This window comes from Falco naumanni, chromosome 3 (genome assembly GCF_017639655.2).
Source record: "Falco naumanni isolate bFalNau1 chromosome 3, bFalNau1.pat, whole genome shotgun sequence".
NCBI lineage: Eukaryota > Metazoa > Chordata > Aves > Falconiformes > Falconidae > Falco > Falco naumanni.
Genome location: NC_054056.1, coordinates 43,939,173 through 43,960,963, shown reverse-complemented (window position 1 = coordinate 43,960,963; position 21,791 = coordinate 43,939,173). Strand labels below are relative to the sequence as shown.

Below are 21,791 nucleotides of genomic sequence, written 5' to 3'. Positions count from 1 at the left end.
AATAAAAAAAATTTAAAGAAGTCTTTTCAATCCTAAAATTCATCTCAACTACACTTCAGACACATGACAGCACTACTAACCCTTTCTGGTGCGTGACAGGCAGTTGAAGACACACAGTCATCTTCAAATGAAGTCAGTGGACTTGCCTTTCTTACCTCAGTTTTTCCACCTAAAACCTTAGTGTGAAGTGAGAATGTGTCTGCATCCTGTTCTTCTTACTGCAAATCATCTAGTTAGTTAATATAGTTTTATTCAGAGCATTCCTGGACCATAACGCATTTCTAAAGTAAAAACCATTTGACAAGAGCAAGTAAAAATAAGTAAACTGAGATGCCTGTTCACTCATTTAAAAAATAAAAGTAATTAAAAATTGACTAATCTGGGTAGAAATAATCCCAACAACATATTCCCTAAACAAAAGCTAGGCAGGCAAAATCCTGCCAATCGTTACTGTAAGCAACAGCATCCAAAGGAACAAAGTATACTGAGATTTGTACGTGTTTTTTTTCCCTGCAGATTATTCCACTATTATGTTCCATGTTTACCAACATGAATTTAACAATTAACGGCCTCATTCCCTACCAGCAACCTACATACCACACAAAAAAGTTACATGTGAATGCCAACGAGAAGAGCAGCAACCTGGCTGGCACACCCTTACCCACGTAACTGCAAATAAGGACTACCTACAGACTGTCACCACGACGTGCTGGATTTTTATATCTACCCACACTTCCCAAGTGCAGCATTTAAAAGGCAGTGTTTTCATCTTTCTTTTTCTTCCTCTTTTCAAATGGAAACAAAAATCAAACAGAAGAAGAAGGGGGAAGAAAACTCAAAGGGTCAACTGAAACATTCTAGGTATTCAGCAAGTATATGTTATAAACCACATTAATGGTGCCTAATTGTTTATTACTAACAGTCTGAGTACATGTGAGTAAAGGTCTGGGTGGAATTTTCTGTGTACCTCAACACAAGGCAAAGTTTTTTTGCCAAAAGACAATGAATCACTTTCACACACCGAAATGCATTAAGTTAAAACGGGGGAACATTTGTTCCATTTGTCCTTTTTAGTGGTTTCTGTGCAAGCAAACCTCAGAAGCTGGAAGATGAGAATCCCTTCCCCTACTTTCTGAATCATCATGCCAGTTATTTCTCAGTTGCTAATGGCTCAGTTTCCACATATTAAAACAATAATCTACCTCCTAACAGACCCTATAATAATTTGAGGGTTGACTGCTGTCTTCACAGTCATCAAGTGACCGCTTTTCAAGAGCTGTCCTTATTCATGAATGAAGCTGTGTCCCTTCCATCCTGAAAGCTCAACCCATATACAACTGTTTTAAGCAGGAAGTTTATTCCTGTCATTTTGTGAAACACTGAATCAGTTAAATCTCCATCTTATATTTCTGCATTAAGAAAACACAAACTTAGAAGTTGGCAAATGGTGGAGATTTGCAATAGAAGTGGTATTGTAACTATAATATTGTTTCTGGGTAAAACACAAAACCAGAGTGTTGTTTTCATCACTTCTTGTAAACCTCACATCACATTCTTCTACAAAGATGACACATCATTTGACCAGTGCTTTCCAGTGCTTAGTAGCTCTTGCTGCACATTCCTCACAGGAATCTTTTAATCAGGTAATTTCTTGTCATGTGGTTTTGTTATCACCTGTGCTTTGAAGTTCATGTTACATTAAGATTTTCATTTAAAAGCTCTTTGCACTTGGAGAAACAGACGCCTTGAAATAGATGGATTTTCTTGAGGGGAAAAAAAAAAAAAAAACAAACCAACACAACAACAGAACTGAGAACCTACAGGACAAGGCTAAGCAGGAAAGTAAAATAAATGAGTCTGTCAGCAGGGTCACTTGATGCTTCCATCTCCTCAAGCAAAGGGTCCTTCTGGTGCTCCCAAACACACCGTGGTACCCACAGTTTTGGTTCCAGAAAAACTAATGAAGCTGGCCTGGCACTTATAAGTTCCATAGCTGCAGAGCAGAAGCAAGTGACACCTGCATAATCATTTTCATTCTCACAAAGGCCCCTGCTACCTGACCTGACTCTGACTTATAGTACCAAAAAAAGACTTTAATTTTTTTTCATCATTACAATAAGCAAAAAACTGACTTAGTTTGTAAAAAAAGAAATATTTTAGCAGGTTTTCATTAAACCTTTCCCTTCTATTAGAAATTGTTCTCTAATACCTTAAGGGAAAAAAACCCAACCTATATTTTGTGATTTTCCAATTTCATTGTTGTGACTGAAAAGATAACAAACAGAAGAGATTACACAAAGCAACACAGAACACATTTCATAGCTATTTCCTACTGGCTTAATTGGCCAATTATGCTCTTTCTCAGCATGTGATCAGTGTAACCAGACTCAGCAAGAACTATTCTAAAATGGTCCTACTTTGCAGTAGAACTTGCATCTGTGTAACTAAGTACACAAAAATAAATTCTACTTTGAATTGTTCAACATACTACTTTGGGTCTCCTTCTGCCTTTTGGAAGTTTTCCATTAACATCATATTTGGCAAGAGCTCCTTCATAACTTCACATAAAAGTTCCTAAATATAACACACTGACCCTCAGGCCATTTATTTGTCCATATTAATTTCATTTAGGAAATGGGCTTCACATTTATTGCTGGGCCATCAATGCTTATACTAGCAAGCAAAATTACCGAGCAGCAAACATGAAATAAATTACTGTTTTGCTGTACTACTGTGGTCTTAACCACGTCACTAGTTTTCACACCACCATTACCAGAGATGCTGAGCTAGTGACAGATTTGCAGTGGTTTAAACTGTTAGTTCACAACTGGAAGTTAAATCTGAGACATTTATTTTTATCAGAAGCAGATTATTACCTTATTCAGTGGTAAAACAAACACACACCAAGCACACAGACAGATGACTTCCCATTAGATAAACAGTGTGTGAGCCTGCTTATACAAATCTCGTTTGCATTTACCTCAGGGTAGGAGCATGCACCCAAATAGACGCTGTGGAATAGGAAGTGTAACAAGTTCACAGCTTTTACTAATTACCCAGCACAAACTCAGTCAGCTACCCACATGCTCCAGGCATTTACATTGCAATACTATGCCGGTTTGCAAGCTGCACCAGCAGACTGTGGGTGTGCCAGTGCTGCTGCTGTTCAAGATTTGGATCCTCAAATCAATGGTTTTACTCACAACCAGGGGTCAGTTTCAGAGCAGTCCTACAGTGCTTTCTGGCAGCCCTACCTGATACCCCGAAGATTTATCTGTTTATAGAAAGAGGAAGGGATTTCCTCCTCACAAATTGAAGAGAAACACATTTCCAAGCCATGAGAGCTGCTCACTTAGCTTATAACCTCATCATCGATGAGGAGGGCTGAGTGCATCACAGCTATTAAGGAGCTTCAGTGTTAATAACATTAAATGTTTTTAAATAAAACATCTGGCATCAGCTGTTTCTAGAAGCTGTTTTTATTTAAGTTTCCCCTCTAAAATATTGGACTCTACAGGTATTTTCACACATAAACCTGAACAACAAACTAGACTATCTTTAAAAAATTTTGTCCTAGGAAACATTGTAAGAATTATTCACACACTTTTTGGTTTGGCATCGTATTTGGTACTTAATGAGCTGGGAGATTTCTAAGCACAACTATAGTTTTGCAATACATTTTGCAATGGAAATCATTCTTTGAAGCACTCTTATTGCATTCATTTGCCAGCAGTAATCACTAAAACTCAAAAGCAGCAAATCTTCAAATGCTTCCACACATACCTTGGTAACAACAGGAAAACACCCTCACCAAAAAAAAAAAAAAAAAAAAAAAAAAAAAAACCACACACAACAAGAAAATTACAAAAACAACCCCCCACAGGAAGACAAAACCAGACCGCAGAACATTTTAATGCTTGGGATTTGCGGTGCTGCTCCACACCCCAAAAGCCTGTGTGAGCTTTGGATGCTACTCCCAGATACATGGGAGTGACTGGGTCGCTTCACATTTCACAAACATCAACTCCAAGAGCTGCCCACAACCTGCCCTGGTCAGGTCTACTAATCTCAGGCTCTTTCTCCCCCAGAATCAAAACCACGCAGAGGCAAAAGAGCTTGTGAAGCAACAACCTGCCTCCTCATTCAAGCCAGGGAAGGTTTTGCTGCGGATCCTGACTCCTCCTCAGCTGGAAGTAGTATGGCAGAGCTTGGAAGCCTGGGGACACCGGGAGAAGAGCAAAACCCAACTCTGCGTCCCATCAGCACATCAATGAAAGTAAGACTATGCAGCATCTCAACTTTTTTGTAGGATGCTTGACTTAAGGTTCTCCCTCTAGACTGGAATGAAGTTATAAGGTGCAGTGACTGCCCCCCAAATCTGATATCCCCACACTAACTACAGACCACAGATACTCGTGATCACTGTGATTTCTGCACTTACTGCTGCCTTCCAGCTCCCTCCTGGCCAGCCCACCAAAACAGGTGACGACAAATTCTTTCCACAAGCCCAAATGGATCTTGCATTTTGTGCCTTTTGGTGTGAGCAAAGTTGTTTGCAGTCTCTGACTTAGACATATGCAGAAGAGATTTACTTTCACACCATCAAGCCAGCTTTAAAGCTGAGAGTACATGAGAAAGCAAGCCTTGGTCTGCATTAAAATTTATTTGTTTGCTACTATTAATTCAGAAGCTTGTTTTCTAAATACATTTGAAATTCACACAACTACAAAAGCACTAGAATTTTACTACTCGTAGGAAAGCTTAATTTGACAACTCTCATCTTCACAAGATACCAGAAGTGAATCACAAGAAAGATCCACTGACAAGAAATCCTTATCTCATAACTGGTCAATAATTTGTAAGGTGGAACATTCAAGTGTTAATTGCCTCCATCCTACTTCTAGGGCACATCCTTTAAAGTCACATGTCTCATTTCTCAGCCTCTAGGAAATACATGCACATTTGCTTAATTAATTATTGATTACATGGTCTGGAAGCATGAGTGCTCAGAGATGCCTTGCTATTGTTCCGGGGCAGGGAAAGCATGGCAGACCTCTTATTTTAATTCATTTTGCTGTCAAGGCATATTGCAAGATAACTATGAAAATTAATTTCTGCAGTAACACCTAAAGATTAATTTTGACATTCTATCCAATGATTATATATATAAACAAAGGTATTTTATTAGGAATAAAAAAATAAGAAGTTAAAAAGCTGCATAAAGTTTTGAAAACATGGGTAATAGCTATTGCCCTCAAACTTTAGGAGGGAAGAGGGGCAAATAAAAAAAGCACCAACCTAGCCATCCAGAAAAATAATATTTCATCAGAAATGTGAAAAACTTAATCTTTATTACCATTTATTTTGCAACAGTAAATTTTTAGCTAATCATTCACTTCAAAACATGATTCAACATCTTAATCTGATACATTACAGACTGGAATACTACCACACTGTAGAAAGTCTTATACCTTCCAAAATCTTCTCAGCTATAGGACAGCCTGAATACATCTAGACTTTAACCAAAGAGCACAAGAGACAGCAGGAGGGTCCCATTTAAGAAAATACTTGAACACACTAGACCACTGAAGGCCTACAAAAGCAGAGATAAAAGCAGTGTCATTTGAGTCACTCTCGCTCAGCCTCACACAGCATTATGTTCCTGTACAGCTCTGAGTCTTTCTGGTCCTTGCACCTGGGTAAATACAGATGATGCTATGGGACGTATACAGAGCACCTTAAGCAAAACACAAGAAAGGCTTCCACAATGCACCTGCTCTAAGTGTGCACCAACTTCCTAAACTAATTCAGTCTTCTTGATAGAAAGAAGCTAGCCTTGATTAGGGTTTTTTTGTTTAAGATTGTGTTCTGTGGGTTTCTTTTTGGGTTTGGTGCTTTTTTGTTGGGATTTTTTTTTGGGGGGTGGGGTGTTGCTGTTGGGGTTTTTTGTTTGTTTGGGGGGTGGGGAGGTGTGTTTGTTAAGCTGGTGGGGTTTTTTTGCTTTGTGGCATGTTTTTATTGTGACCATACATTACATTTTTCAGGTTCAGCACTTGGTCAGAGTAATAATTAACATTGTGTAAATCAAAATATTCATGTGGACTAATGCATTTTTCAAAACATGAGTAAGTCATGGCAATAGGCATTCACAGTCTCTACTCTTTACAGCAACACCATGACAATCTTTCATAGGCACCTTCTTTATTTTTCTTTCTGTCGGAACTGAGAAACATAATGGAAACAACATCACAACAAAACTGTCATTAATTCAGAGCATCTTCCAACAGTGAACTAATACAAAATCAGCATAGGTTATGCTAGTTTGCAGCACTGCTTCAAGAATGAACCACGTAATTTTTATTAAGCAAAAAACAAGTTAACCTTCAGGTGCATTCCCAACTTCCTCATGTAAAAAAGTGACAATCAGCTTTCATTTTCACTATTGTGCTAATTGTGAAGTCTTAAGCAGGCAAAGAACACAGTACATAAGTAGGAAAGGAGTAATGAAGATCCCTGCCAGCCTTCATTGCCTTCAACAGATTCTGAATGGGCCCAGAATGAACAGCAGCATCAAGAGGGAAAAGGTCTGCTATCCAACTTAAACAGGACTCACCCAGCCAAAATGGCTTGGGACAGGGTGTCTGGAAGGAATGCAAAAACATTAGCACTGAAGTAATTTGTCAGAAGTACTTTAAAACAATCTCTGCTGAACAGAAATCTTGAAAATGTATTCCCCGTGGAAATCTCCATTGCTTGCAGCATGCCGTCTGGATAAACTTGTATTCTGCGGTTTAGGACTGTGTTACCTTGTGGGCTACCATTAGGGCCTGTTAAGGCATGCCCATAAAAAGGACAATTACATAGGTATTTAAATACATAAACTTCTTGACAATTCTTGCTTGCTCTATAAAATCACAAGCAAGCAAAAGAAAAGGGCATTACTTGGTACAGGCGCCTTTAACAAAATATGCAGCCCACCTAAACTACCCCCTTGTTTTCTCCTTACACTATTAAGCATCCACAAAGTAACTTGTATTAAGAGCAAGGAAAACAAAAAAAGAAAACTACACCAACAAACAAATAAACCATGAATACATGCCAGACTTGAAAGGCAGTTTTCCTACCTAAGTGCTCTTATTGACCCATTTCCTGGTCTTGAAACTTTATGCAGGGCAAGCCTCATTGCCTGGCCAGCTGCTCATCCTAGCTGTCTCACCACAAAAAAGCTGCTCATCCTGTCCTGTCCTCCCCCAAAAAAAACCCAACATATAAAACCAATCTGATTCTCCTGAATCCTACAGCTAGTCCAAAATGTGCAGCAAATGGCAGCAGCGAGAGCTGTGGACACAGGAAAACAATTTGCTCAGGGTTAGCTCTATGGGCAAAGAGGGCATGTATGTTGGGTTTTCTCCTTCCCTAAACAGAAGTTTAAATTCTGCTAGAGTGGAAAACAACTACCAAAATCATCTTTTTATTATAATCAGTAACAGAAGAGGATTCATTTGAAAGTGTGTATTAAGTGCACGTGTTTCTTATACCTCTTATTTACAAGATATAAATCATAAGCCTCCAGCCTGATACCCTTCTCTTCCTTCGGAAGAAAAATCCTTGCTTTTCACTATGCTCTCATCCAATCCTTCCAAGAGAAAAAAAGATATTTGCAGCCTTTCACACCAATAAAAATTAGTAAGGTTTTGCTTGCTGTGTGGTTTATATGTGTCCTTTCAGCAGTGTGTTAAAAAAAACAACAAACAAACCAAACCCAAATAAACTTCATAGTTTTGCCTGGGCAAACAGGAACAATTAGCAAAACAAAAATCTGGAAAACAGCCAGATCTCAGGACATTCCGGTCACTTGTAATAGGAGTTTCTTTAGTTGATGATCTAAAATTTTAAGTGCCATGAATATCCAGCTACTAAACCCTTCATTCAGAGTTTAGCAAGCTTCAGTGACCCTGATGAGCGCAGCAACTTTGGCATGGCAGAAAGGCAGGCCCTGAGGTAGCCTAATCTCAGAAAATTAAAACCTTTGAAGATTAAGAGCAGGGCCTTGAAATGACCCAGAGAGAAAGAAAGAGACCAAGTGGTTTCTGTGGCCAGTCCCTCCTAGACAGTGGGCTGCTGCTAAGTCCCCAGTGTCTGTGGGACGCAGCTCCAGTTCAGGAGCACTCCAGCTGAAAAGCCCAGAAATTGGAGTTTAGTTTGCTAGAAACCTGGGATGGAGGGAGACATTACCGTCTGCCTTTGCTACACTGTATCTAGAATATTCCTTTTTTCTGGACAACATCACATGACTTGCATTTACCCTGAAGTAGCAATGGTACTAAGTCGTACAGGGAAGCTATCCCACAAATTCCTAATGTTCTGGTTGTTCTTGTTTATCTTCCTCCTCTTGCAAAACACGGACAAAAATAGGATGCAGAAATCCAGCTGAAACCTCACTAGTATTGAAAACACCAAGTTCATTGCATTTCACTAAATTCCAGCTTTACTCCCTACGATGCCCCTTACCTTTTTCACAGCACCATAATCACTGATTTGCTTTCTAATCGCGGTTCCCCAAAATGTCAGATCTTTTCCTGGCAAGCTGCTGACAAGTCAGTTGTTCCCCTTTGATAATTTTCTGCCTGCCCAGCACACTTCACATTACCTGGCCAAACAAGCCACTGGAAGAAGCAATTATTCAACTGACAACAGATTGTGCAATTAAGGAGACCTGCCCACACATACAAAGTTGAGCTCAGAAGAACACAGTAGACATGCACTTCCAAGCAGCATCCTTAATCCCACATGTTTTGTTGGGTTTTTTTCCCCCTAGGATAGCCACAACAGAGAAAATACAAATTGTTCCTTAAACATGATTCTAACCATTCATTTTATGTGCCCAGAGGAAGCAGAAGTTAAAGCAATGTGGAATGTTGCTTGCTATTTGACATGCAGAGCCTAGCAGGAAAAGCACCTGCCTCTCGCATGCTGAATTTCTCAGCGATGCCATCGTGAGGTATCAAAAGCAATGAGGTTAAAATCACGAGAATTATCACTGAGACATCAATGGAATGGAAAGCAAGTGTGACAAACTCATGCATACTACTACAAAAAACTATCGAAAGAGAAAGTTTTTCCTGCATCTTACTTGCTTTCAACTGATTATAAAGTTAGCTGGAAATAGGAACTTGCTGTTCTTCACAGCAATTTTTATCACCTCTGCATAAAACTGAAGACTAGACCAACTTCTATATTCAACACTTCTGTTGCATAGGGTGGGAAGCTCAATGCAGCTGTATTGGTTACTCTGTCTATTGAAGAACTCTTCCAACTATTTTCTGACAGGACAGTTTCTGTATCTTCCCACAGTTATAAAAACATGCCCCTTTTATAAAAAACTGGTGCATATGAAGACATACACAAATGCACATGCATGAATATCTGTTACATATTATTTAAAATTCTTCTCCACATAAAACAATCTTATAAACTTTGAGAAGTATTAATCAAAGGCAAGACATCTATCACAAAAAATAGAGAAACCAGTATAAGCAAAAGGGTTGCACCACTTAGTGTTAACAAGCCCTGACCAATTCAAAATGCAGGTAATTTCCTTCTGGCACAGCTATATTATCCACATGCATGAAGTCCATGCCAAAACAGACCCGTAAAATTAGTTACAACTATCCAGTCCAGTATAGCAACCAGCAAGGCAAAAATAGCTCTAGACTGGCTTTAAATTTTATGTGTTAAACAAGACAAACATCTAAAGAGTCCAGAAAAAAAAAAATCTAAAAAGCAAAATTTTATACATATATTCACACAGACAACATGGATGCTAATTTTTGTTTTCACTTTCAGTTTTCATCAGAGAGAGTTTATGGAAAGTTGTGTCAGCAATCTGTGTCTGCTATCAATAGTTTTTGGGTTTCTTTTAAAAAAAAAAAATTAAAAAAGAAAATAAAAAGAGGAGAAAGGCAAGAGGGGAGAATATTTAAAAAACACCACCACACACATCAAGCTGGCTAAATCAATTCCAGGAGTAAAAAAAGAAATCAATATGGGTCTTTTCTCCAAGAATATAAAAGACAGACTTAAATTTCAAGGCACAAAGAAGTTAGGTTTATAACTTCAGGAGCACCACCCCAATAAAAATCATCTACAGCAATTTATTATTGTATAAGAAAGGTCTTAGAGTTCTTAGAACCAACCACTCTCATTTATCAAGTTCCAAAGAACGATAAAAAAATTAGACTAGTCAAGACATTCATCTTTACAGTTTTCTTACAGTATGCTATCTTCTAGAAAAACTGTAAGAGTGAATATAGAGAGAATTCAAAACATTCTTAATAAGAGAAAGGGGAAGGCATGTGCACACAGGGGAAAGAATTTTATCTTTTCTGTTCCTGTGCTGACCTGAATGTACCAAGTTAACCACATGCACTAACAAAACCTCAAAACTTCTAGACAAATGTGCTTATTTATGTAGATTTAGTAAATATTTACTTACCCAGCATCCTCCTGGAAGCCTTCCAATTCATCTCTTTGTTCTGCGAGGGTGGATTCTAGATCCAGATAGGTACCATTGTGAGACAATTGCAGGGTGCAGTCATCAAGCTGTAGAACAAAATTCAGACCATTAGATTACAGCAGTCATTTTCTCTAACATGCCTCTAACATCACCTTCCTATTTTCCAGGTCCCCAGACAAGATCTCCCCGAAACAAACCATATGTTGGGAGTGGGTAAGAAAATGGGTGCTTGTTTGGCAATCCCAAGTCCATATTCACTAGCCCATGCTTGGTCACAACAATATCAATACAACTAACAAACACAGATAAATGTATTTACTTGAACATATAGAAGGAGATTAGAGGGTTTTATCACAGTGCTTTTAGAATCCTGTAAGGGAAAATAAGTTAATTTAAATGCATGTCTAGGATATGAATGACTGCTCTCTGTTCTCACAGTACATTTAAGTAGAGTTTCTGAACCTTTGGATGGAAGTGGAAGGAAGAAGCAGCTGTTTTGTGTGCTAATGAACATCCCCTGTGAGCAAGGATACAGCCAAGGGACAGTGTAAGGTGTGGCAGCCAAGAGTTGGGGCACTGCAGCAAGGGAGAGTGCAGTCAACCCAGACCCAGATTTTCTGGTTTTCTCATTTTAGGGCCAGGTGCTAATCAGCCTCTGAGGCTGAAGGGAAGACCTTCCTAGGCACCAGGGGGGAACACTGGACACCCATACCAACTTCCCACAAAGGTACTGAGGTAAACAAGGACCAGACATGAAACCAGGAACCTGCCTGCAATGGTGCTGAAGAAGAAGAGAGCAATTAATAACCTTCTTTATTTCTATCCTGTCTTCCCTTATCTTCAAGTTTTCTGTTAATTGTTCCAGAAGTTAAAAGGGGGGGGGGGGGGGGGAAGCCAGATTTTATGAAAGTTAGAAAAGGAATTTTCTGGCTTTTTACAGGGAACTCATCACAGGAAAATGTCTAGGAAGATCCACCCCAAAACTCTGGCTAAGTCATTGCACAGAAATGCAAAATAGTTACTGGATCAAGAGGGGTAACCGAAGAAGCCCAAGGGAGGAGCTATGAAGTAACATAAGCTCCTCTCTTGCCATGAGATACCCCCGTGCCATATCACAAGGAATGAGGAAAAATCCTTCCCAGGGCAAGGAAACAAGAAAACATTTACCAAAGGGCAGGTGAAAGTACAGGGTTGTCCGACCTCATCACTAGGGAGGTAAGTGACCAGCTGCTCAGAGAGCCCAGCCCAGAAGCAGAGAAATTGCCATCACTGAGCCCAGCTGGACAGGCTCCTGTGGACCTTCCTGTGTCAACACAGCACTGGGGGTCCTTTTCTAACTGGTTCCAAGTTCACAAATATTGTAAGCCCCAAATGTGTTGTGCTACTTGGTACAAAGTCCAGTTTGATAGCCGAGCAGTCTCAGACTGACCCGCCAAACAGAAGATGTTTTTATCGTCTGCATTTGGCAAAACACACCAACAGGTCCTTTGCCTGCCTCTATCTACCAAAGGGCAGCCATGACACTGGTGGTGTAAACGTACATCACTGCTCCAAAGGCCACTTTGGGAAGAGGAGAGTATTTAACACCATACTTCATACCAATCTTCTGCCACAAGTGGCAGCCAATGCCTCTCTGAAGGGGTAAGCAAGGCTCTGAAACAGCCAATGACTCAAGGAAACAAAATTACAGCCCTTTATCACATCTATGGATTTTTCCTTCTGCTCTTTTTAAGACTAGGAAAGAAAATCAATGAGAACCTATGTTTGATTAATTACCTAACTCCTCAAAGTCATTGTTGCCAGTAGCTGTTCAGAAAAGCACGGTAAGTAACCACACTTACTATCTGGTGGTCAATAACAAAACTTAAGTCACCCGGTTTCCTATCACTGATTTATATAATCAAGAAAATAATACAAATAGTCTTTTATTATTCTGGATTAGCTGCATGGGAAATAACTGCAGAAGAGCTCACTTATAATTAGTAAGTGATAGTGTGGCTTTTGGCTTAGTCCACAGCATTATGCTATGCAATCTGAACGAAAAGTTCATCCTATGAAGAAAGGCTAGAAGGAGAAGGTCAAGTTGTATTTCAAACCTGTTCCTTTTTTTTTCTTTCATTTTTTTCCACCTGGGGAAAGTCAGTCATCAAATAAGGTGACATAAATTTTTACTCCGACTCCTGGGTTTAAGGAAAACAAAGAACCTCCAAGTGCAGCCCTCTGATATTAAGAATAACAACAGTATTACTACTCTGTATCTTTCCAGTTACAAAGGATATTATTAACCTATGCTAAATTAAAATACACTCTGTTGAGAAGAAAGACTAAATACCACCCTGAGAAACTTTTTTCCCCAGTAGCCCAGCGTATCTAATGAAATGCTAATTTATTCAAAGTAATGCCAAAAGGCAAACTACTAATTAGATAAATGTTCTGCTGTCACTATGGAGATTAGGAGATTTGCCCGCAATTTCCAATTATACTGCATAATTGGGGAAAAGGAACTGTGGTTTACTAATATCTTATGACTTTAGTCTATAAAAAGCATGATGAGAACAGCAAGTACTTCATGTACAAAATAAAGAAGAACAGTACATTCTACCTATGTTCATCTCAACTCCATAGTTTCAGTCGAACATAGTATTCATTCAGGCTTTAAAGCACTATAAATTGTACATTTTATCCATTAATAAGAATTAGGCTAATGGGAGAAATGGCAGTATCTTTTATTTCCATTACTTAACACTGCACCTTGCCCAATTTTTTTTTCTTCTCTTGCATGTGTACACACAGAGGTGGAAGGGAGCAAAACAAGGCTTTTAAAAGTAACATTAAGTATTAAGGCAATGAACTCTAAATCCTTCTTTATAGTATCACTTGGCTACTTTGCCTCCAAGCCTCACTTGCACAGACTTCACAGGCAGAATACCAAAAAAAAAAAAAAAAAAAAAGCCACCTTATGAATAATTTTTAATTAGTAAATTGCCTGCCTTTTTCAACACAAAGGATGGCTGGTGTTCACTCATTAGTGCTTATTAGTAACGATTCAGGATGTTGGTCCCTCCCATCTGCTCAATGTTAATCCGGTGTTTGTCTGCTACACATCACTTCTCCTGTCTCTGGAGACCCTCACAAATGGCCCCATCTACTTCATTCATGACATGCTCTTCCCATTGATCATAATTCACATTAAAATCCTTATTAACAACTGTCTTCTCTTAGGACAATTAAAAGGAAGAATCCATAAAGACAGTCTTTCAAAGAACATTTAACTGAGCTGTTTTCCATAATAATGAATGAGACTGCTATTCAACTTTTTAGAAATTAATCCCATTTATTTCACTTTGTTCTTCACACTTCTGTTTAACTCTTCAGTATACTTTACTGGTCCAAAAATTCAGGTCTGCATTTTGTTGTTATTAAAACGGCAGAACTCGCTTGTATTGCCACAAGGTCAGACTTTCCAAGACCTCTTCATAAGCTTACAAACCCATTTTTTCTAAAATCACTCTTGCCTCTCCCTTCAAATTATTTATCATTTATTGTATAACACTTTCCTATATTGCCCAGAAGAGCCAAAAGGTTGACACAAGTCATTTAAATGCAACTCATCTTGTAGGTTTTACAGCAGTTTTCCATACTTAACCTATAGTCATATTAAAAGAATACTACAGATATCACAGAATCATGAACACAAAGACAACATCAGATGAGTCAGATGTAGTGCTACTTTTTCAAGTCAAACACATGGTTACTCCATTTTCAATTTCTTCCATGTTTTATTTTAGCTTAAACATCAAATGGTATCATAAGCCTCCGTAAAGCTAAAAAAATCCCCTATGTATACATTTCAATTACATTCTCATCTTCTCAAATTAAGTTTTGGGAAAAATAGCTAGAGCATATTTTTTAATCCTTATGGATATTCCTGAATTCTCTTGTCTCTATAAAGAATGGGTCTACCTAGGAGTAGCTTCTTTCACAGGAGTGAAGGAATAAAAGCTAAAGTACATGCAACTGTCATCAAAACAAGTGCTTTAGCCATAAGCACCAGTTATGGATAGCCAGAGCTATCAGCAACCATCCTCCTACTGGGTTTTACATGAAGGAAGTAAGGAGAATAAGGCTGTCTTTATGAAAGTCTTCCTCACTAAAAAAATTAACTGATGTACTAATTATCATCTTCAGTTTCATATTGAAACTTCATTGAAATACTAAGATCTGTACTCGCCATGACAAGATCAGCATTAAGAAATAGTAGATGCTTAGGTGCTGATTCACTGATCCATAGCTGTCTGGTTTGCACAAGAGGAGAACCTGGAAAAGGTATCACAAGCAGCACTGACCTCACAAGTTCTTTCTAGATTTTTCCCTAACTGACAAGAAACATAAAAACAGTGAGAGAACCAGATGTTTCTGTAGGACAGCCTGAAATGCAAGTAGAGCTACTAAATTAAACCAGCTTTTCTGTAATAAATGTTTCAAAACAGAAACCAAGAGATATTTGAACTTTCTCAGGTCATAGCTAGTAGTCACACAGTGGTAACTGACTGTATCATCAGTTGCAGTACCTATGCTGCAACCATAACAGGCACAAATGGAAAACCAAAAAAGCATTGTGCACACACAGACACCTAAACACCACCATCCCAACATATAGATATTTTCCCCCGCAGTTTTCAAAAAAGTAACAACTGCCCAAATTTAAGCATCAGATCCCTGATCCAGAAGTTAAGCCCTCAGAAGGGAAGAAACAGCTTCATCTGAGAAGCCAGAGCCAAACAAGTACAGATAAACACGACAGCACCAGCATAAATTCAGGACAGCATCATCAACTGTCCGTAACCATGATGTACTTTTTCTGTCCTGCAGGTTCCTGCTTCATTCACTTCCCCAACATCTTCACGGAAGTGAAACAGGTCACAGACAGCATTGTGCAGGTGTTCTCACAGCAGAATCATACTGTGCTTGCAATAAGGCAAGATATGAAGAATTAAGTAGTTTGTAATCATATCAGTAATGACCAATTCATAACATGTGTCCAAATGGGGAAAAAAAAATAAATTAAAAAATCAAGGTTACAATGACAATTTTTATTTTATGTACAATATAAGTTTAAGTGTTGTAATCATCTCCATGTAAGTACTTAAGTATAGTGGTTTTTTTAAAGTGAAACAGAATGGTGGTTTCTGCACAAGTTTTACTGATGTCCTTGTGAGTTATCACCACAATTAGAAACTCTTTAAATAACCCCGAAATAGTTTTCCCACAGAAAAATTAAAATGTAAAAAAATCAAGGTAAATGTAAGAAAAATTAACAGGAAGTATATAAAAAGACCATAAGATTACAAGTAATATTCATACCTTTATAAATTTATACTTCCATTGTTATAAGCATCACTCTGAGAACTTGAGCACAATTTGTTATATAAAAGCAAACATCTGATTAAATGGTTAAAATATCAGAACATTCAAAAGCAGAGCTTCCTAATCCCGCATCCTTTGCCGTTGAACCCATGACAAAAGGAAACTGTATGACGCAAGATGAGGAAGGGTGTCCTGGTTGTGATTGTAACCAGAAACAGTCACTGCAAGGTCAGAGCTGCAGAGCTCAATATTTGCCCTGTCTTGGGGGTCATCCCCACCCCACCAGCACCCAGAGAGCCTTCAGGGGCAACAAGCCCATCTGCCACATGAACACACACAGGCCGGGTAAATTAAGCAACCAACTCATGCAAGTGCTTCTTACAGGCTGCAAGGAAATCAAGAATGTAGAGCAGAATCTCGGTCATCCTCTTTCACAGGTAACCAAATACAGCTAAGTAAAGGCTAGTCCCTCAACCTGTGAGGACATAATCATTTTTGCAATGAGGCTATCAAGCTGAGGAGGACTCAAAATAGCTTGATAGTAGTAACCACTGATGACTTTTCTCTTGTTTAAAGCACTGACCCACAGAAAGAGATAACACTCATTTCTTTTCATAAAGAGGCCATTCTTGCTGTGCAACAGGGAAGCTTGTCATTTCTCTGAATTTCAGCACTGAAGCACATCACCAAAAAGAGCAAAGAATAACAGGGTGAAAAAAAGGCGGCAGCAACAAGAAAAGGTGACAACAATCACCCAGTTACCTAACACCAATATATGACCAATATCACCTGATGAAAGTAAGTGATCGCTGCCACTTTCAGAAATTAGCTGAAAGAATGGAAAGAAGAAAAAAATATCTGAGATCAGCCATTGTTTTCATCTATGGCCTTTAGCTTACAGTCCAAGAGAAACACCTAAAAAGGGGGGGGGGGGGGGGGGGGGGGGGCTGGGGGGTGTACAAGGAGAGAACAAAAAAATCCTCCTGCTTCCAAGTACATACAACCCACATGTCCACCCACAGACTGAGTACTGCCACCTGCCCCTCCTCACGCATGCTTGCAAGCGCTCCACATACATGCCAATCTTCTCACTCAAGAAGCCCAGTGGGTAAATAATTCAGTGCAAAGGCAACACACATCTTACCATGCCAACAGAAACTCCTGCAAGTCTGTTTTTCTCCAGAAGGCTTTGCTAGATTAGCATGCATCCAAAGTGGACTTTCCTTTGGCTTGGTTTAATTTCTCTGTCCCAAGGCGGCAGTAGGTTGGCAGAGGTTAATGGGGGGAAACTCCAGAGGCACCCTGCTGCCTTTTCAAACAGCACAGCAGAGCCATAAGGCATTAGAAAAGCTTCTCCTCTTCCAAGTTTGTTCAAAGGCCACAGAACTGTATGTTTCAACAATCACAGATAAGTGCTCTTTCCTCACACCCAGCCCCCTGCCCTGAAAATCCATATACATCTCTCCTAAATTCCAAGATGATGTTACCAAGTTAGCAGCCAGTAAGTGCAAAGATTGAGCTAAACATCCTCATGATTTTATCTTCTATTTAAATAAAGGTAGGCACCATTCAAAAACTTACCTCAGAGACTGATCAAGGATCACATTCGCAGGATAAAGGGCCCTGCATTATGAGATAGGAGGATATGATTGTTTCCTTGGTGTTACTACAAATCACTGGACCAGTCACAAACTAGAAGCACAAGCAACTCACCAGATTTGCAGTTAATTCAGGCTAGAGCTACTGGACAGATTATTTTGCTTATTTGGTTGTTTCCAAAATTACAGGGACAGGGAATCAGAGAGGGAGGGGTCAGAGTAATCCAGTATCCAGCTGCAGAAATAAAAATTCCTCTTCAATTGTAGCTTCTGGTTGCAGACTCAGAAAATCCTTATCTTACTCGGGTGTCTTAATCATCATTCATTTAAACATTATTGGGTGGCAATAGTTCTCCTCAGTGGTGGCGTGCTCCTTATTCACCTACAGCATGCTTTGCAGAGTAGGGCTGATAAAAATCAAAGTTCCTTTACACTCTTCAGTGAGTACTAATCACTCAGGAGTGATTAGCATAGTTTGTGGGAGTAGTTATTAATGTTAACACACCTCTGGTTTATTTTTGGCATGGTAACTGCCATTGTCAAACTATTTCAAAAAAGTTTTTCCTTTCTAAATCCAAAACTTTATTTTGCTTGACACACCACAAGTCTGACACGTTTTCACACTCCAGCTACATAGTTCATTAGACACACACTCTTCTGGTTCAGCTGTTTCCAGCATGATGGCAATCCTGTTACACAGGCCAACAAATGCCAGTTTTACTTCTGCATTGCTATCTCCCTCCCTTCTTTACCAAAAACAAAAAACAGCTCTGTGCTCACCAGCCCAAACATATTCCATATTTCTAAGCAAACCAAACCAACTGATTGGTGCAAATGAATATTGCGTACAGTTCCACCCAAGGCCAAGGCCAAGCTTCATACTGGGAATGACCATACTATTTTCAGGAAATATCATATTTTAATGCTTTTGAAATTTCATTGCAGATTAACAGATGCAGGTTTTCTGCACTGGCACATGGCTGGCCCTTTAAAACTTTACAGGATTGCTGTCACTGTTAGTTCTCACAGAGTAATGAAAAAAGGGAGCGGTCTAATCGCATCCCACAGATCACAGCCAACCCACCAGAACAATCCTCTGGCTTCAGAGCTGTGGCCATGGTTATGCATGTTCCAGTCATCATCATTTTGGGCAACATGATGGAGAAAGACCAAAACATCTAGCCCAGGAGTGATGCCACATGGCCCATCTCAAGTAAAAAGCTTGACATTAATGAGATAAAAGGAAAGCAAGTAATCTGTAAGCCAAATCTCAGTGCCCAAAATTAACAGTGTACACTAAAAGCTGCTCCCATCTTCTAGTATGACAGCAACTCAACACAACATAAAATCACTGTGTATTTATTCAAAAGTCCCTATGTTCCAAGTAGATCTACTGCAATTGCTTGAAACAAAACTATACCCCCCCCCCACTCCAAACCTTTTTTCTTTTTAAATATAGTTTTGTAACTCAAACTATTTTCTCTAAAAATTCTTTACAATTGCAATAAAACCAATACTTTTATGAGGTCAGGGTTTTGAAAGTAAGGTCAGGCACAGTCTCTATATAGAAGACCATTTATGGTGAAGGCAGCTGCAGCACCTTCAGTCATCCACACTCACAAAAGTCAGCAAGGTTTCTGAATTCTAGCAAACTCAGTCTTCCATGTTCATTTAGAGGCTAGAGAAAAAAAAAAAAACCAACCCACAAACCCGCAACAGAATTGCTAGATCTGTAATTTTACATAAGTAATTTACTATGTACAACAGCATTCCCTGATCTTGCAGCACTTCAGGAGCTATTAGCATAGCTTGTAGGAGTGTTATTAATGTTAACACACCTCTGGTTTATTTTTGGCATGGTAACTGCCATTGTCAAACTACTTCAAAAACTCTGTGCACTCTGCAGAGCTTATATGCAGTTGCATTCATGGAGCTGTGCCTACACACATAGTCTGAAGGTTTGTGCAATTGGGGGTAGGGCCATCAGAGCACAATTACTTTAAAAGGAGCTGCTACTCTGATAAGAAAATGCTGGTATTTTGAACGTAGCCTGCACTCCTAGTCTGAAACAGCAGCTTTTATCTCTGGCCTGGTAGTCGCCACAAAATACTCCTGGGGTCAGGTAATACAGTGCATGAAGTGAAACATAAATGCCACATTAAATCCTCAAGAGCCACTGGAAAAATACACTGCCAATAAAAATATTCTGCTGAAATAACAAAGACACTGAAAACAAACACAGAAAGCTGTTATATTAATATTATGGGTTTGACTTAAGAATAACAAAAGGAAGTTCAGAGTTCAAGATTCTGAAACTGCTGTTCTGGGGGTCTCTGAATTACAGGCAACACCACAATTAAAGTATAACCTATAGATGCCTACCTGTTGTTCTTCTTAGACAATTATGTCACTGACTCTCAGACCTTTTGCTTCGCAATTCCCTTTAACACAGGGCTCTGCAGGGAGCAATTTAGAGTTTACTGTAGTATCTGTGTCTAAATATGACACCATGGCTTCCAACAGCAGCCACATAGAAATTAGAAAGCATACGGTGCTCAAAATGTCAACAGATATGGAACAAGAAAATGAAAATAAATTCATCTAGGGATGAGGGTTACTGCAATGTTTCATATAAACTAAAAAAAAAAAAAGCTAATGGAAAACATGAAAAAAGTGAAATTCTGCATAAAAACTCTGCAGTATAGCATGGTGCATGGGGAACTAACACACATTCTTCCCACCCCCACCTAATTCAATCATTTTAAGTTAAATTAGTTAAGTCTGCAATGACACACAAACCAAACAGCCAACAGAACTTAGCAAAGTCAAATTGAGCCCAAAACCACACCAGCTCTTTAACTCTAAAAACCTACTGCATGTTCTAGATTTCTCACAGCAAACATAACAGACCTATAGGATGAGAATAATGTAATCTCTGCACCCTCTCATCAACTTTTTGGCACCTCGATTCTTCCATTCCCTTTCCCTATCCATGTTCAGCTTTTCCTAATCAAGACAAAAAAAGAGCTAGCTCTTTTCACCATCATGGTTAAGTACATCTTTAGCTGAACAGAAAGGAGAGTGACCGTAAGAACCAGACCCCTTCTTTGGAAGTATATACAACTTTTTGGCTGATGCACAGGGGATGTCTACAGCTGACGCACTCTCATTACCATTTGGCTGGAATTACTGTGAAGGTATCCAAGGAAATGGAAATAATCTCTAAGAAGGAGATAGGTCAAGAAAAGTGAGAGGAGGAGGGAAAGGATTAGCTTCAATGGAGTTTATCATCTGAGGAATCTTTTGTTCTGAGTGTGTGTATCTGCGTGGAGGCAAAAAACAGTTTAAAATCTAAAAAATCATTCTTTTAAAGGTAAGTACTAGTCCAGGACAGCAAAAATTAAAACTACTTTGTGACAATTCCATCTGGCTTTTTTTGTGCTTTTGTTATTAAACTGAAAACTGTTAAGTACTTCATATTTTAAAAGGGTTTTTTGAAGTGATGTAGCAGAATGAGCCTATGACTTGCAGCCTTTTATTCTCAATGCATGTCCCTGAGAACAAACTTTCTGTTAGTCTCCTCCACCTTGCCTGAGCAGCTGAAAGACAGAGGTTGTTGCATCTTGCACCATCACTACTCTAACTGCATTTGGGACACTGCAGGTCACTCACTACCCTATTGCAAAACTAAAACACTGGACTACTGCAGAACCACCTGCACCATTTACAGAGGTTCAGGAAGCACACAGTAAGCAGTAAGTGCAATCCATCTTGAGCAGCAATGGTTTCATTGACAAAAGTAGCTAAACACCTACTAGACAATACACCAAAGATACCAATCCCTAACCTAACGTGCAGATTGCATTTCCACCTGTATGACCCATATCTGCACCCTTTTAAAAAGAGTGCAGCTAGAATATCAGCCCTGAGATAAGCTGTACTTAATATCAGTATTTGAGAGAAGAGTTTGTCTGCATCCATGATTCTTCCTTTATGGAAAAAAAAAAAAAAAAAATCAAAACTCAGGAACACAGAGGAAGTAGAGACATTTGGAAATCCAGAGCAGGGATGTTTTAGGGAAAACAAGACAGCTTCAGAGGGAGAGGAGTGGGCAGTAGTTCTGAAAGGACTGCAGTCCTAGCAAATTCACAAACTTTTGAGGGCCAAAGGAGGGGAGATTTGGAGTCAATGAGAGTCAGAGTCTGTAAAAGAAACAGGAACCCCATGGTAAACTGTCTTTTGTTATAATTGAAACTTGACTGGGAGGCTTCTGGTTAGTTATCTGGAAGCTTAAAAAAAAAAAAATCAAA

The 21,791-nt window shown here is 39.1% G+C and overlaps 1 protein-coding gene across 3 annotated transcripts in view; it reads right to left on the bottom strand.

Annotated features, from left to right (window-relative positions):
• The window catches only part of FHOD3 (formin homology 2 domain containing 3), a 415,861-nt gene that overhangs the window by 365,442 nt on the left and 28,628 nt on the right, over positions 1-21,791 (bottom strand). For all 3 annotated transcript variants that reach the window (XM_040587702.1, XM_040587700.1, XM_040587701.1), the window contains exon 2: positions 10,496-10,602. In XM_040587702.1, coding sequence (XP_040443636.1) covers positions 10,496-10,602 — 107 coding nt within the window. The remainder of the gene's footprint in view (positions 1-10,495; positions 10,603-21,791) is intronic.